Source organism: Geotrypetes seraphini, chromosome 8, assembly GCF_902459505.1.
Source record: "Geotrypetes seraphini chromosome 8, aGeoSer1.1, whole genome shotgun sequence".
Lineage (NCBI taxonomy): Eukaryota > Metazoa > Chordata > Amphibia > Gymnophiona > Dermophiidae > Geotrypetes > Geotrypetes seraphini.
In genome coordinates this window covers 31,602,492-31,615,799 of record NC_047091.1, presented here as the reverse complement: position 1 = coordinate 31,615,799, position 13,308 = coordinate 31,602,492, and the positions used below count along the sequence as shown (strand labels likewise).

The following is a 13,308-nucleotide window of genomic DNA, read 5'->3' as shown; positions in this document are numbered from 1 at the left end:
GATTTTAATAATAGTATGTAAAATAAATGAACTGAACAAGAAAATAGAGTAAGAAAATAGAACTACAAAATTTCTCTTGGGGGGGTCTTTTATTAAAGCGTGCTAGCCGATTTAGGGCTCCTTTTATCAAGGCGCGCTACGGGGGTTAGCGCGTCGGACATTTCATCATGCGCTAACCCCCGCGGCAGCCTAAAATCCTAATGCCTCGTCAATGGAGGCGTTAGTACTAGCGCGGCAGGCGGTTTAACGTGCGGTATTCCACTACTGCGCCTTTGTTAAAAGGACCCCTTAGTGTGTACCTGAGCCAGTGGTGGGTTAAGTGACTTACCCAAGATCAGAAGGAGCAGAGTGGGATTTGAACTGGGATCCCTGGGTTCTCAGCCTTCTGCTGTAACCATGAGGCCAATCCTCCGCATTTTGCATCTCTACGTGATACAGTTTTATTAGACTAATAAAGCATCTGACTATTGCTATCTTTCGGGGCTTAAACTCCTCAGGTGGAAGCTGATTTGTCGTTAGGGCTGCACAATATGGAGGGGGAGGGGTAATTACTGTTTGTGTCATAAACAGGCAGCAAACTTCACAGTGCCACATTCCAATCACAGCACAGAGTTCAAATCTAGTGCCAGCTGCCTCCTGGAGATACATTTCTTCTCTGTGCAAGGAGAGAAGTTTGTAACATAAATATTTTTCTTCTTTTCTCTGCCCACATCCTGCCAAGCTTAAGCCAGCTAATTTGTCTGAGGGTTTGCTGTTTGAAGCTCTTTCCCTTTCCCTCCTACACCTGTCCGTGCTGTATCTTGTCTTTATCTTGAATCCCTGGAGGGTGTTTTCCCCTGTGAGAGACTCCGGAAGAGCGTACCAGTTTTCTACCTCTCTCTGGGTGAAGAAGAACTTCCTTTACGTTCGGACGGAATCTATCCCCAGTCAGGCCTTTTGTTTTCTAGGATGTGGGTAATGTGGAAAGGCCATTTTGTAAAATTTCAGGCTGGCACCTTTAAGCCCACTATCTTCACTCTGCTGCAGCTGGGAACACACAGCATTCCAAGCTGCAACACTGTAACTAAGAATAAAAGTAGTTACTTACTTACCAGCCGTGGGATTTAGTAGATCGTGTGGTAAATTCTGCTGTACTAAAAAAAAAAAAAACCCACCATAGCAATGCATTGTTTTACCACAAGTTTGTAAATTTGAGCATTCTGGGACTGGGGGAATGTAACATAGTAACATAGTAGATGACAGCAGATAAAGACCCGAATGGTCCATCCAGTCTGCCCAACCTGATTCAATTTACATTTTTTTTTTTTTTTTCTTCTTAGCTATTTCTGGGCAAGAATCCAAAGCTTTACCCGGTACTATGCTTGGGTTCCAACTGCCGAAATCTCTGTTAAGACTTACTCCAGCCCATCTACACCCTCCCAGCCATTGAAGCCCTCCCCAGCCCATCCTCCACCAAACGGCCATACACAGACACAGACCGTGCAAGTCTGCCCAGTAACTGGCCTAGTTCAATATTTAATATTATTTTCTGATTCTAAATCTTCTGTGTTCATCCCACGCTTCTTTGAACTCAGTCACAGTTTTACTCTCCACCACCTCTCTCGGGAGCGCATTCCAGGCATCCACCACCCTCTCCGTAAAGTAGAATTTCCTAACATTGCCCCTGAATCTACCACCCCTCAACCTCAAATTATGTCCTCTGGTTTTACCATTTTCCTTTCTCTGGAAAAGATTTTGTTCTACGTTAATACCCTTTAAGTATTTGAACGTCTGAATCATATCTCCCCTGTCTCTCCTTTCCTCTAGGGCAGGGGTCTGCAACCTTTAAGACATAAAGAGCCACTTGGACCCGTTTTCGAAAAGAAAAAAAAACTTGGAGCCGCAAAACCATTATAAAACAAATCTAACACTGCATATATTGTTTCTTATCTTAATGCTATATACAGGATCACTAAATTGAAAATAAAATCATTTTTCCTACCTTTGCTATTTGGTGATTTCATGAGTCTCTGGTTGCACTTTCTTCTTCTGACTGTGCATCCAATCTTTCTTCCTTTCTTTCAGCCTCCTGTATGTTTCCTCTCCTCCAGACCTCATTCTCTCCCCCAACTTTTTCTTTCTGTCTCCCTGTTCCCCCTTCTTTCTGTCTCCGTGCCGTCCCCCAAGCCACTCGGTTTGCTGCCACCGCAATCGGGGAACAGCCCCCAAGCCACCGCCGTCCCAAGCTTTCCCTGCAGAAGTGTTGCGCTGACCAGCATTCCGCTCCCTGACGTCAATTCTGACGTAGGAGAGGAAGTTCCGGGCCAACAAGGCATTTCTCCTCATTCCATCCAGCCTGAGCCCCATCTCTCCTTGATCCAGAATTTCCCTTCTGTGTCTGTCAGAATTACCATTCCACCTATTTTCCAGCATCACCCTTCTTTGTGTCCATCTCACCTATATCCCTATCTCACCACTTTTTCAGAATCTTCATTTGTCTCTGTCCTTATCTTTACGCCATGTTCACCATTTGCCCTTTCAATGTCTTTATCTCCCCCCCCCCACTTTTTCAGCATTACTTCTATGTCTCTATTTCACCTCCTCTTCATGTCCCCTCTGTATCTCTATCCTTATTCAGTAGGTCCTGCTTACCCTTTCTCTTCTTTGTGTCACTATCTCCATTTTCAGCTTGCCCCCCCTTTTCCTTTGTTACTGCACCCTGTAGCTAGAATCTTTCCACCCTCCCTCCACTCCGGCCCAGCCCAGTATGAAAGATTTCCTTTTGTTTCCCTCCCCTCTCTCTTTCTCTCTCTCTTCTCCTCCCTCACCCACGAGTCCTGCATCTGGCCCTCTCCCTTCTACCTGCACCTGGCAACACCCCCCTGCTCCGCGGCTCTCTTCAGCAACTCGTCAGCAGCAGTGATCAAGACAAGCTGCCGACATCGAGGCCTTCCCTCTACGAGTCCCGCCTTTGTGGAAAAAGGAAGTTGAAACAAGCGGGACTCGCAGAGGGTAGGCCCCGACGTCAGAAGCTTGTGTCGATCGCTGCTGCTGAGTTGCCGAAGAGAGCCGCGGAGCAGGGGATGTGGCCGGAAGCAGGTAGAAGGGAGAGGGAGATAGGAAGGCTGTAGATCTCCGGAGCATGACACCGACCCCGGCCAGGATGATTTCTTTTTCAGGCACCTTACAAGTCCAGCGTCGCAGCGGGAAATAGCCATGCTGAGCAGTGAGCTCAGCACTACACAGATGAAAGCCTTGCTTGCTGATTGGTCCGGCGGCAAGGCGGGGCGGGGCCGCCGGACCAATCAGCAAGCAAGGCTTTCATCTGTGTATGTGCTGAGCTCACTGCTCAGCATGGCTATTTCCCGCCGTGACGCTGGACTTGTAAGGTGCATGCTTGCGTGACACACTACCGGAGCCGCAGCAAAGGTGGAAAAGAGCCGCATGCGGCTCTGGAGCCGCAGGTTGCCGACCCCCGCTCTAGGGTATACATATTCAGGGCTTCCAGTCTCTCCTCATACGTCTTCTGGCGCAAGCCTCCTATCATTTTCGTCGCCCTCCTCTGGACCGCCTCAAGTCTTTTTACGTCTTTCGCCAGATACGGTTTCCAAAACTGAACACAATACTCCAAGTGGGGCCTCACCAATGACCTGTACAGGGGCATCAACACCTTCTTCCTTCTACTGACTACGCCTCTCTTTATACAGCCCAGAATCCTTCTGGCAGCAGCCACTGCCTTGTCACACTGTTTTTTCGCCTTTAGATCTTCAGACACTATCACCCCAAGGTCCCTCTCCCCGTCCGTGCATATCAGCTTCTCTCCTCCCAGCATATACGGTTCCTTCCTATTATTAATCCCCAAATGCATTACTCTGCATTTCTTTGCATTGAATTTTAGTTGCCAGGCATTAGACCATTCCTCTAACTTTTGCAGATCCTTTTTCATATTCTCCACTCCCTCTTCGGTGTCTACTCTGTTACAAATCTTGGTATCATCTGCAAAAAGGCACACTTTTCCTTCTAACCCTTCAGCAATGTCACTTACATACATATTGAACAGGATTGGCCCCAGCACCGAACCCTGAGGGACTCCACTAGTCACCTTTCCTTCCTTCGAGCGACTTCCATTAACCACCACCCTCTGGCATCTGTCCGACAGCCAGTTTCTGACCCAGTTCACCACTTTGGGTCCTAACTTCAGCCCTTCAAGTTTGTTCAACAGCCTCCTATGAGGAACTGTATCAAAGGCTTTGCTGAAATCCAAGTAAATTACATCTAGCATATGTCCTCGATCCAGCTCTCTGGTCACCCAATCAAAAAATTCAATCAGGTTCGTTTGGCACGATTTACCTTTTGTAAAGCCATGTTGCCTCGGATCCTGTAACCCATTAGATTCAAGGAAATACACTATCCTTTCTTTCAGCAACACTTCCATTATTTTTCCAACAACTGAAGTGAGGCTCACCGGCCTGTAGTTTCCTGCTTCATCCCTGTGACCACTTTTATGAATAGGGATCACATCCGCTCTCCTCCAATCCCCAGGAATCACTCCCATCTCCAGAGATTTGTTGAACAAGTCTTTAATAGGACTCGCCAGAACCTCTCTGAGCTCCCTTAGTATCCTGGGATGGATCCCGTCTGGTCCCATCGCTTTGTCCACCTTCAGTTTTTCAAGTTGCTCATAAACACTCTCCTCCGTGAACGGTGCAGAATCTACTCCATTTTCTCGTGTAACTTTGCCAGACAATCTCGGTCCTTCTCCAGGATTTTCTTCTGTGAACACAGAACAGAAGTATTTGTTTAGCACATTTGCTTTCTCCTCATCACTCTCCACATATTTGTTCCCAGCATCTTTTAGCCTAGCAATTCCATTTTTTATCTTCCTCCTTTCACTAATATATCTGAAAAAAATTTTATCTCCCTTTTTTACATTTTTAGCCATTTGTTCTTCCGCCTGTGCCTTCGCCAAACGTATCTCTCTCTTGGCTTCTTTCAGTTTCACCCTGTAGTCCTTTCTGCTCTCCTCTTCTTGGGTTTTTTTATATTTCATGAACGCCAACTCTTTCGCCTACATTACGCAGCACTATAAACACTGATGAATTGTAACTGCGACCATATGGCGTCACAGTAGAGGCCACCAAGAGGCGAGAGAATGGGAAGCAACAGGAGTGCCACATGCGGTCTTTCCATTCGGCTGTCAGCTCGTTACAGTGCGTACTTTGAAATTGTAAAGCATTTGACATTGTAAAATCCAGTCTTAGCGCGTGGGCCCTAGAAAAAGAGGCGGCGGGCCGGATTTGGCCTGCGGGCTGTTGTTTGCTGACCCCTGTCCTTGGCCATCCACTATCCTGGCACCAGTTCTGCCCTTCTCAGCCTGTTACAGGATTGGGAACCAGCATATTCCCACGAAACGATGGCACATCTCTTCCATCCAAAATTTTCCATCCAAGCTGTTTTCATTTTTTTTTAACTTTATCACCACACAGTCACACAATCGTTAGGAAAAGGGCAGCCGCTGTAGAGCCGCCTTTTTTTTTTTTTTTATCAGCTCTGAACTTGCATTTCCTTCTGTCCTCCTGAGAGATGCTGCGGAATCAAAGTATCTGCCCGTCATTTGTCCTTTAAAGGAGCAGACGCAGACTTCTAGTTTTAATTTCTGATCTGAAGATGTGCCTAATCATAAAATGCATTGAGTTAGTCCAACAAAACACAGAAAGGTATTACCTTATTTCCTTTATGGTTTAATTTTATTTCTATGTATTAATTTTAATTTAGAATTAAGCTTGGATTTAGGGGCCCTGGAGGATGGACAAGCTGTTCAATTCTTTTGAGAGCTCAAGGGCAGCGAGTGGTAAGTGCCTTGGAGGGCAGAGGAGGATGGTGGGGGAACGGATAAAACACGGACCTTACGGATCTAAAACTGCACGTTCTTAAAAATCTGAGGTCCGTGCATTGACAAGTCTGCCTTTTAGCTTATTCCACTGCTTTCCCTGCACGCTCAGCTCAGGCCCCCGGCTCTGCCTTTCCTAGTGGCTAAGGAGGGAGGAGGCGCACCCTGGATTTTGTTAATTAGCCCGATCATCCCTTCCTCCAGATCTCTCCCTCCATGCTGACTCCGAGAGCCCCAGCGATATATTGGATGGCAAATAGCTGGGTGGGGGTGCAAAGATCTGCAGTGTATCTGACCTCGTGGACCTCATGGATCTGAACTGCACATCCTTGAAAATCTGAGGTCCGTGCCACTTTTACTCTCTGGCTCTGACAGACCTCTATGACTTTTTAGTGCTGACGGATCCCAATGCTTTTCCCTCCCTATGCTGAGACGAAAAGTGGCACAGACCTCAGGGCAAAAGTTTTGCCGCTAGTCTCAGCATAGGGAGGGAAAAGCATTAGGATCTGTCAGAGCTAAATTGTCATCGAAGTCTGTCAGAGCCAGAAACTACAAGTGGCACGGACCTCAGATTTTTAAGGACGTGCGGTTTTAGATCCACAAGGTCCATAAGGTCCGCATTATACCCCTTCCGGATGGTGGTGTGTGTGTGTGGGGGGGGGGGGGAATAGATTTAGCTGGAGGCTTGCAGGCTTTTTCCACATTTCCTTGCTTGGGGAAGGAGGCTGTGTGCTACCTATTGTCTCCAAATTAACAAAATGGGAAAACCCTGTTTAGCCCATTGGGTCCAAGTAATTACATTACATTACATTACTTTAGTGATTTCTATTCCACCATTACATTGCGGTTCAAGGCGGATTACATCCAAACTAAAAACAAGAATTACATTCCAAATTTGAAGTAATAGAATAAGTGATGAGATAAAACATTTAAGGTTACCAGCGGGAAGTAGAAGTCTTTAGGAGATAAGAAAAGGGTGAATTATGGGGTTTTAGATAATGTTTGGTAAATAGAAGAATATTAGAGAGTACTAAGGGTATAGAGAGTGTTGGATGTTGGGTTGGGATTGGTTGTGCTGGATAGGTTTTATGTGTTTTTGAAGAGTATGGCTTTAATATCTTTCTTGAAGGTTTTGTAGTCTGTGGTTGTAGTTAACAGAGTGGTGAATTGTCTGTCCAGCTTAACTGCTTTGGAGGCTATAAGGTTGTCATAAAGTTTTTTTTGTTTGACATTTTTTGGATGATGGGTAAGAGAATAGTGAATGGGTTCTTCTGTGTCTGGTTGAGGAGGATTGATTTAGTCAATTATTCCAGTAGGTTGGGCTTTCTCCGTTGATAGACTTGTAAAGTAATGCTCTCATTTGAGTGCGGGGCCCATAAGGGCATCACATGGCCACGGCTGGAGGAGGACCAGAAATAGAAACTGCGCTGTAGTAATCCTGTGTGGAATGAAAGCCGCACTTGTTTTTTGTTTTACAGCTCCAGAGGCGTGCAAAAGACCGGGATTCTCCTGCTCTTTAATTCTTTGTGTGGCTCGGGAGCTTGGCGTGTTGCCTTGCGTTGCGGCCACCATGTTTACCGTGCTGCGGCGTGGCCAAGTTTGCGAGACCCTGCTCTAAGAGCTGCATGAAACACACTGCGCACTCATTAACATTAGAGATGATCTGTTGAAAAAGGGATAAAGTTGTGAGGTTCAAAGTCCAGGGCTCAGTTTCAGTTTCAGACTCGGGACTGCAGTGCACCATTAGCGTTCCTCTCTGTGTTTAACGGGTCTTTCAGGATAAAGTCTCCAAATGGATTTCTTTTGCGTGTGCAGACCATGACACTCGTGAACCTCACTTCTGAGCCGGGGTATGTGGAGTTCGATCTTTGTCTCTCCAATTTATAGCATATGTTTTGTCAAGTCAGTTGCATTTATCTGGTTTGTTTTCCCTTAATACCTGTAATTTACTGTTTTGTACATCGCTTAGACTTTTGAATAAGTGATTAATCAAATCCATAATAAACTTGAAACTTGAATGCTCACTGGGATACTTCTCCCAAAGAAAACTTCCCTCTGGGTTTATAAGATTTAATATGTACAGAGAACGTATCAAAGTATGCTTGAAAAGGGCTTTTATGATGAGAAATATTTCTGCCCCATTTTCTTGATCTTTCATTTGGCGCTGACCCCTCTATTATCAGTGCTGTCCGCATGGTTTTCTCTGTTATCACAATGTCCGGTTTTCTTGCGTCAAGCTTTTATCATTTCTCACTGGAATGTCCCAGGCGATCATATCCTTTTCATTTTCTGGAATTCTCTTAGGGATGCAATACTACTATTTATTATTTCTAAAGTGCTGAAAGGCGTACGCAGCGGCAGTGCTGTACATTTTAACATGCAATACACAGTCTCTGCTCAGAAGAGCTTACAATCTAATTTAGACAGGATCCCAGTCCTCTTCTGCTACAGGCAGTGGCTTAGGGTAGGAGGTGCCCCCACATGCCCTCCTCTTCACCCCCCCCCCGCCCGCTCCTTCTGCACTGCACTTCTGCCCTCCCTTCCCATCCCCATACCTCTTAAAATATTTGTGAGTGTGAGCAGCTTCTCTTCTCTGCTGCTCATGCTGGCTTCCCCTCTGACGTCACTTCCTGGCCCCACAACCCGGAAGTGATTTCAGAGGGAGCCAGGCCAGCGCAAGGAGCAGGCTAGAAGTAGTTGCTCATGCTGGCATAGATTTTAAATAGTTTTGGGGGCGGGGAAAGGAGAGAGGGCGTGAGCATGGCATGGGGGGGACACGGAGAGGTGCCAGCGCCCCCACCAAGATCTGTCCCCACCCCACCCCCCCTTACAATGCCACTGGCTACAGGAATGTAGTAATAGATACAAAGTTTCAAGTGGGAGATATGACTGAAGTCTACAAATCCTGAGTGGTGTAGAATGGATACAAATGGATCAATTTTTTATTCTGTGAAAAATGGCAGACTAGGGGACACTCGATGAAGTTACAGGGACATACTTTTAAAACCAACAGGAATAAATATTTTTTCACTCAGAGAATAGTTAAGGTCTGGAACGTGTTTCCAGAGGTTGTGGTAAGAGCGGATAGCGTAGCTGGTTTTAAGAAAGGTTTGGACCAGTTCCTGGAGAAAAAGTCTGTTATTGAGAAAGACACGTGGGAAGCCACTGCGTGCCCTGGATCGGTAGCATGGAATATTGCTATTATCTGGGATTCTAGAATCTTGGGATTCTGGAATCTTGCTATTCCCTGAGATTCTATATAGGTTTTGCCAGGTAGCTTGTGACCTGGATTGACCGCCATGAGGATGGGCTGCTGGGCTAGGTGGACAATTGGTCTGAACCAATAAGGCAATTCTTAGGTTCTTATGGATGAGATATGTCACCTTATTATATCTATACTAGTATTTAAGCCTGTTACATTAACGGGTGCTAGAATAGATGTCTGTCTGTCTGTCTTTCTTTCTGTCTCTCTCTCTCTCTCTCTCTCTCTCTCTCTCCTTGGCCGCTGTCTGTCTGTCTTTCTTTATTTCTGTCTCTCTCTCTCCTTGGCCGCTGTCTGTCTGTCTTTCTTTATTTCTGTCTCTCTCTCTCCTTGGCCGCTGTCTGTTTGTCTTTTTTTTTCTGTTTCTCTCTCTCCTTGGCCGCTGTCTGTCTTTTTTTTGCTGTCTGTCTCCTTGGCCGCTGTCTGTCTTTCTTTCTTTATTTTGGTCTCTCTCCTTGGCCACTGTGTGTCTTTTTTTGCTGTCTGTCTCCTTGGCCACTGTCTGTCTGTCTTTTTTTTCTGACTCTCTCTCTCCTTGGCCGCTGTCTGTCTGTCTTTCTTTATTTTGGTCTCTCTCCTTGGCCACTGTCTGTCTTTTTTTGCTGTCTGTCTCCTTGGCCACTGTCTGTCTGTGGTTTTTTCAGTCTCTCTCTCTCTCCTTGGCCTCTGTCTGTCTTTCTTTATTTTGGTCTCTCTCCTTGGCCACTGTCTGTCTTTTTTTGCTGTCTGTCTCCTTGGCTGCTGGATGTCTGTATTTCTTTATTTCTGTCTCCCTCTCTCCTTGGTTAGCGAGAGAGCAGGAATTGGTTTCCACCCGATGCATTCACAGTACAACTTCTAAAAAGCAGTTTTTCTCTCTTCTCCACCAAGGAGTCAATGGTGCTACATCTCCACAGTTCCTATGGCTGAAGAAATACTGGCAGAACCTCCAAACCAGTTCCTTCGTGAATAGCTGGCAGCAGAGTGCGAAGGAGCTTCCCTGGGACTGTCTCAACCAGGTCACGGCAGCAGGTGCAAGTGGGTTCCAGTTCCATGTTTTTCCACTACGTATTGCTGGGATTACTGGAGGAAGCTGGGTTTGTTCAGGAAAGACCTGCTCACTTAATCAGGAAAGCAGAAGTTGTATACTTTAATTGCTCATGTAGTCTGTTAATTAAAAATGAGCAAGTGGCTAGGAAGATGGTGAACAAAAGCTGAAATAATGAAAATGCTAAGCTAGGATTTAACATCGATGATTAATGCATGCTGAGAGTTTTTGGTGGTTTATCAATTAATTGATCCATTGATATCAGTGTATCGCAAGCTGTGTGCCTTCTGAGATTTCAGGTGTGCTGCGGCACACTGGGGAGGAGGAGAGGCGCCAGTTGACTGCCTATGGCGAGACTGCCTCTTGCGGCGAGAAGCACATCCTGTAGGCAATCAGCTGGAGCCAGTGCCTCTCCTTCTCTTCGGCCTTCTTCCCTGATGGCACCTCCGCACTGGAGGCTCATGGCCCGTCTGGAGGGCCTTTGTGCAGTAGTGGACGTCGATGTGATGATGTCATGCATGCGTGTGATGTCATCACAGCGACGCCTGCGCACTTCCGGGTGTCTCAAGCTGCGGCCACTACCTTTAGTGTGCCACAGTTCAAGCAAATTTGCAGGACACTGATCTATATGAATATTTTTAAAATTGTAACCTGTTACTTAAGATGTATTAGTTGTTTGGTATTCATTATATTATACCCCCCCACACCCTCCCCAACGGCAGCGCGAAGAGTATGAAGTAAAGTAGGGGAGTTCCCCCCACACACACCCCCATCAGAGCTCTTTAAAAGTAAGTTTTTCCCCCTCCAAAGTTCAACCAAAGACCCTCCTCCTCTTCCCCTGGGCCTATCTTCTTAATTCTTGGTGACTAGTGGGTTCAGGGCAGGAATGATCGTCACTTGCTCAAGATCTTTCCAGTGCTGGGTTCAATATGGCACCAGCAACCCCTTGTTTCAATCTCATGGTACTACCACTAGGGGGGGGTCAAACTGCCATATAAGGGCATAAGGCTTGGATCTGCTAACATAGGGTTACCATATTTTTCTTGGCAAAATCTTGCCCTATCTTGGCCCGGTCATGTCCCATTCTACCTTCAGTTCTGCCCCACCCGGTTCCATCTTAAGCCCCATCCGGTTCCTTCTTCAGCCCCGCCCTGTTTTGCCCCAAGCTCCACCCCTGTAAGCTTTGCCTCATTATTCCTGACTTCCAGGCTGTGTCCGGGGACCTCCGCACATGCGTGTATGTGTGTAATGTCATCCGCGCATGAATAGAGGCGCTCCACACACGGCCCAGACAACTGCTGGGTTTTGGAAAGCCTGTCCGGGCACCCGGACAGTCCTCTAAAAAGAGGAAATGTCCAGTTTTCCCGAACATCTGGTAACCCTATGCTAACAGGGACATAAATTTAATTTCTCCCTGTCCTTGACTGGTCCTTACAGTCATGGGTTCTAAACTTAGCCATTAGGTGTCACTGTTGTACAGTGACTGAGATTCCTTCCCCATCCCTGGGGGTCTATGAACAGAAAACCTGCCACACGAATCGGATCCAGATCCCCTTGCCCAGTAGCCACAGGGCCACTTGGCTGACTCCTTTTTTATTTTGAGAAAGTTGTTGCTCCTGATGGCTGTCTTGCTGATAATTTTTTAATATCATGGTGCATGCGGTCCGGGGAAAATGGGGAAAACATTTACGTTGAATAAAATTTGGAAGCAAATAGTAAATAGGCATTCATATTCTGCTTCCATGTTAAATGTTGTCACTTTTCCACTGCTTGAAAAACAAAACAATTTTCCTATTTTTTTGTATTAAAAGGCCGTTTACAAATGTTGCCATGAGCATGTGGCCATTACCCGCATGAGCACTTACTGACGTCTAATTTGTAGGTGGTTCAACACTGGTCGCCGTACATGAAAAAGGACATAGTACTACTCAAAAGGGTCCAGAGAAGAGCGACCAAAATGGTTAAGGGGCTGGAGGAGTTGCCGTACAACGAGAGATTAGAGAAACTGGGCCTCTTCTCCCTTGAAAAGAGGAGACTGAGAGGGGACATAATCGAAACATTCAAGATACTGAAGGGAATAGACTTAGTAGATAAGGGCAGGTTGTTCACCCTCGCCATGGTAGAGAGAACGAGAAGGCACTCTCTAAAGTTGAAAGGGGATAGATTCCGTACGAACGTAAGGAAGTTCTTCTTCACCCAGAGAGTGGTGGAAAACTGGAACGCTCTTCCGGAGGCTGTTATAGGGGAAAACACCCTCCAGGGATTCAAGACAAAGTTAGACAAGTTCCTGCTGAACTGGAACGTGCACAGGTAGGGCTGGTCTCAGTTAGGGTGCTGGTTTTTGACCAGAGGGCCTCTGCGTGAGCGGACTGCTGGGTACGATGGACCACTGGTCTGACCCAGCAGCGGCAAATCTTATGTTCTAAGGACTCATAAAGTAATCCTGCTCTAACCAGTTTGCACGCATTAGTGTGGAAATGCTGATTACTGCAGGAATGCCTAATCTTCGCCCTCAGACATGCCCCTCCAACAAAAATAAAAAATATTTTTTAGCTTATGGAAAGTGCATGCAGCTTTGGAACTTACCACAGGATGCCTGATTGCATCCCATAAGAATCTATTTTAAGCTGTAGTAAACATGCACTAGCCCGTATACTCCAGTTTAGTAAAAGGACCCCTTAGTCACTAGCTCTCCACTGGGCTTGTGGACAGAAATTTACCTGACTGAAGTTCAACCTCAAAAGTTTCAGTACCTCTCTCAGCAAAGACCTAGATGAACTGTGTTTAATGTCATGTTCCCAGGCTAAGCTTGGGGATTTAACCCTCATGACTGTGGCTTGCTGTGGGGCAGGGGTCCCTAAAGTCCCTCCTGAGGGCCGAATCCAGTCAGGTTTTCAGGATTTCCCAAATGAATATGCATTGAAAGCAGTGCATGCACATAGACCTCATGCATATTCATTGGGGAAAACCTGACTGGATTCGAGGGGTTTAATTATATATGTATTGGGGGTGAGGGAAATATTGTGGTTTACCCATCAGGAGAAGAGGATAGAGGGGACAGAGAGTTCATGCATGGTGGTTGGGGCGGGGGGAATCACTGTTTGCATAGGCAACTCCGGTCCTTGAGAGCCACAGACAGGTCAGGTTTTC

General features: G+C 46.3%; 1 protein-coding gene across 5 annotated transcripts in view; it reads left to right on the top strand.

The window, feature by feature from the left end:
* The window catches only part of INPP5B (inositol polyphosphate-5-phosphatase B), a 117,201-nt gene that overhangs the window by 43,451 nt on the left and 60,442 nt on the right, over nt 1-13,308 (top strand). For 3 of the 5 annotated variants that reach the window (XM_033954317.1, XM_033954315.1, XM_033954318.1), the window contains one exon: nt 10,002-10,148. In XM_033954317.1, the coding sequence (XP_033810208.1) occupies nt 10,002-10,148 (147 nt within the window). Of the gene's footprint in view, nt 1-5,769; nt 5,831-10,001; nt 10,149-13,308 lie in introns of those variants that run through there. The other 2 variants (XM_033954319.1, XM_033954316.1) reach the window with 2 other exon arrangements.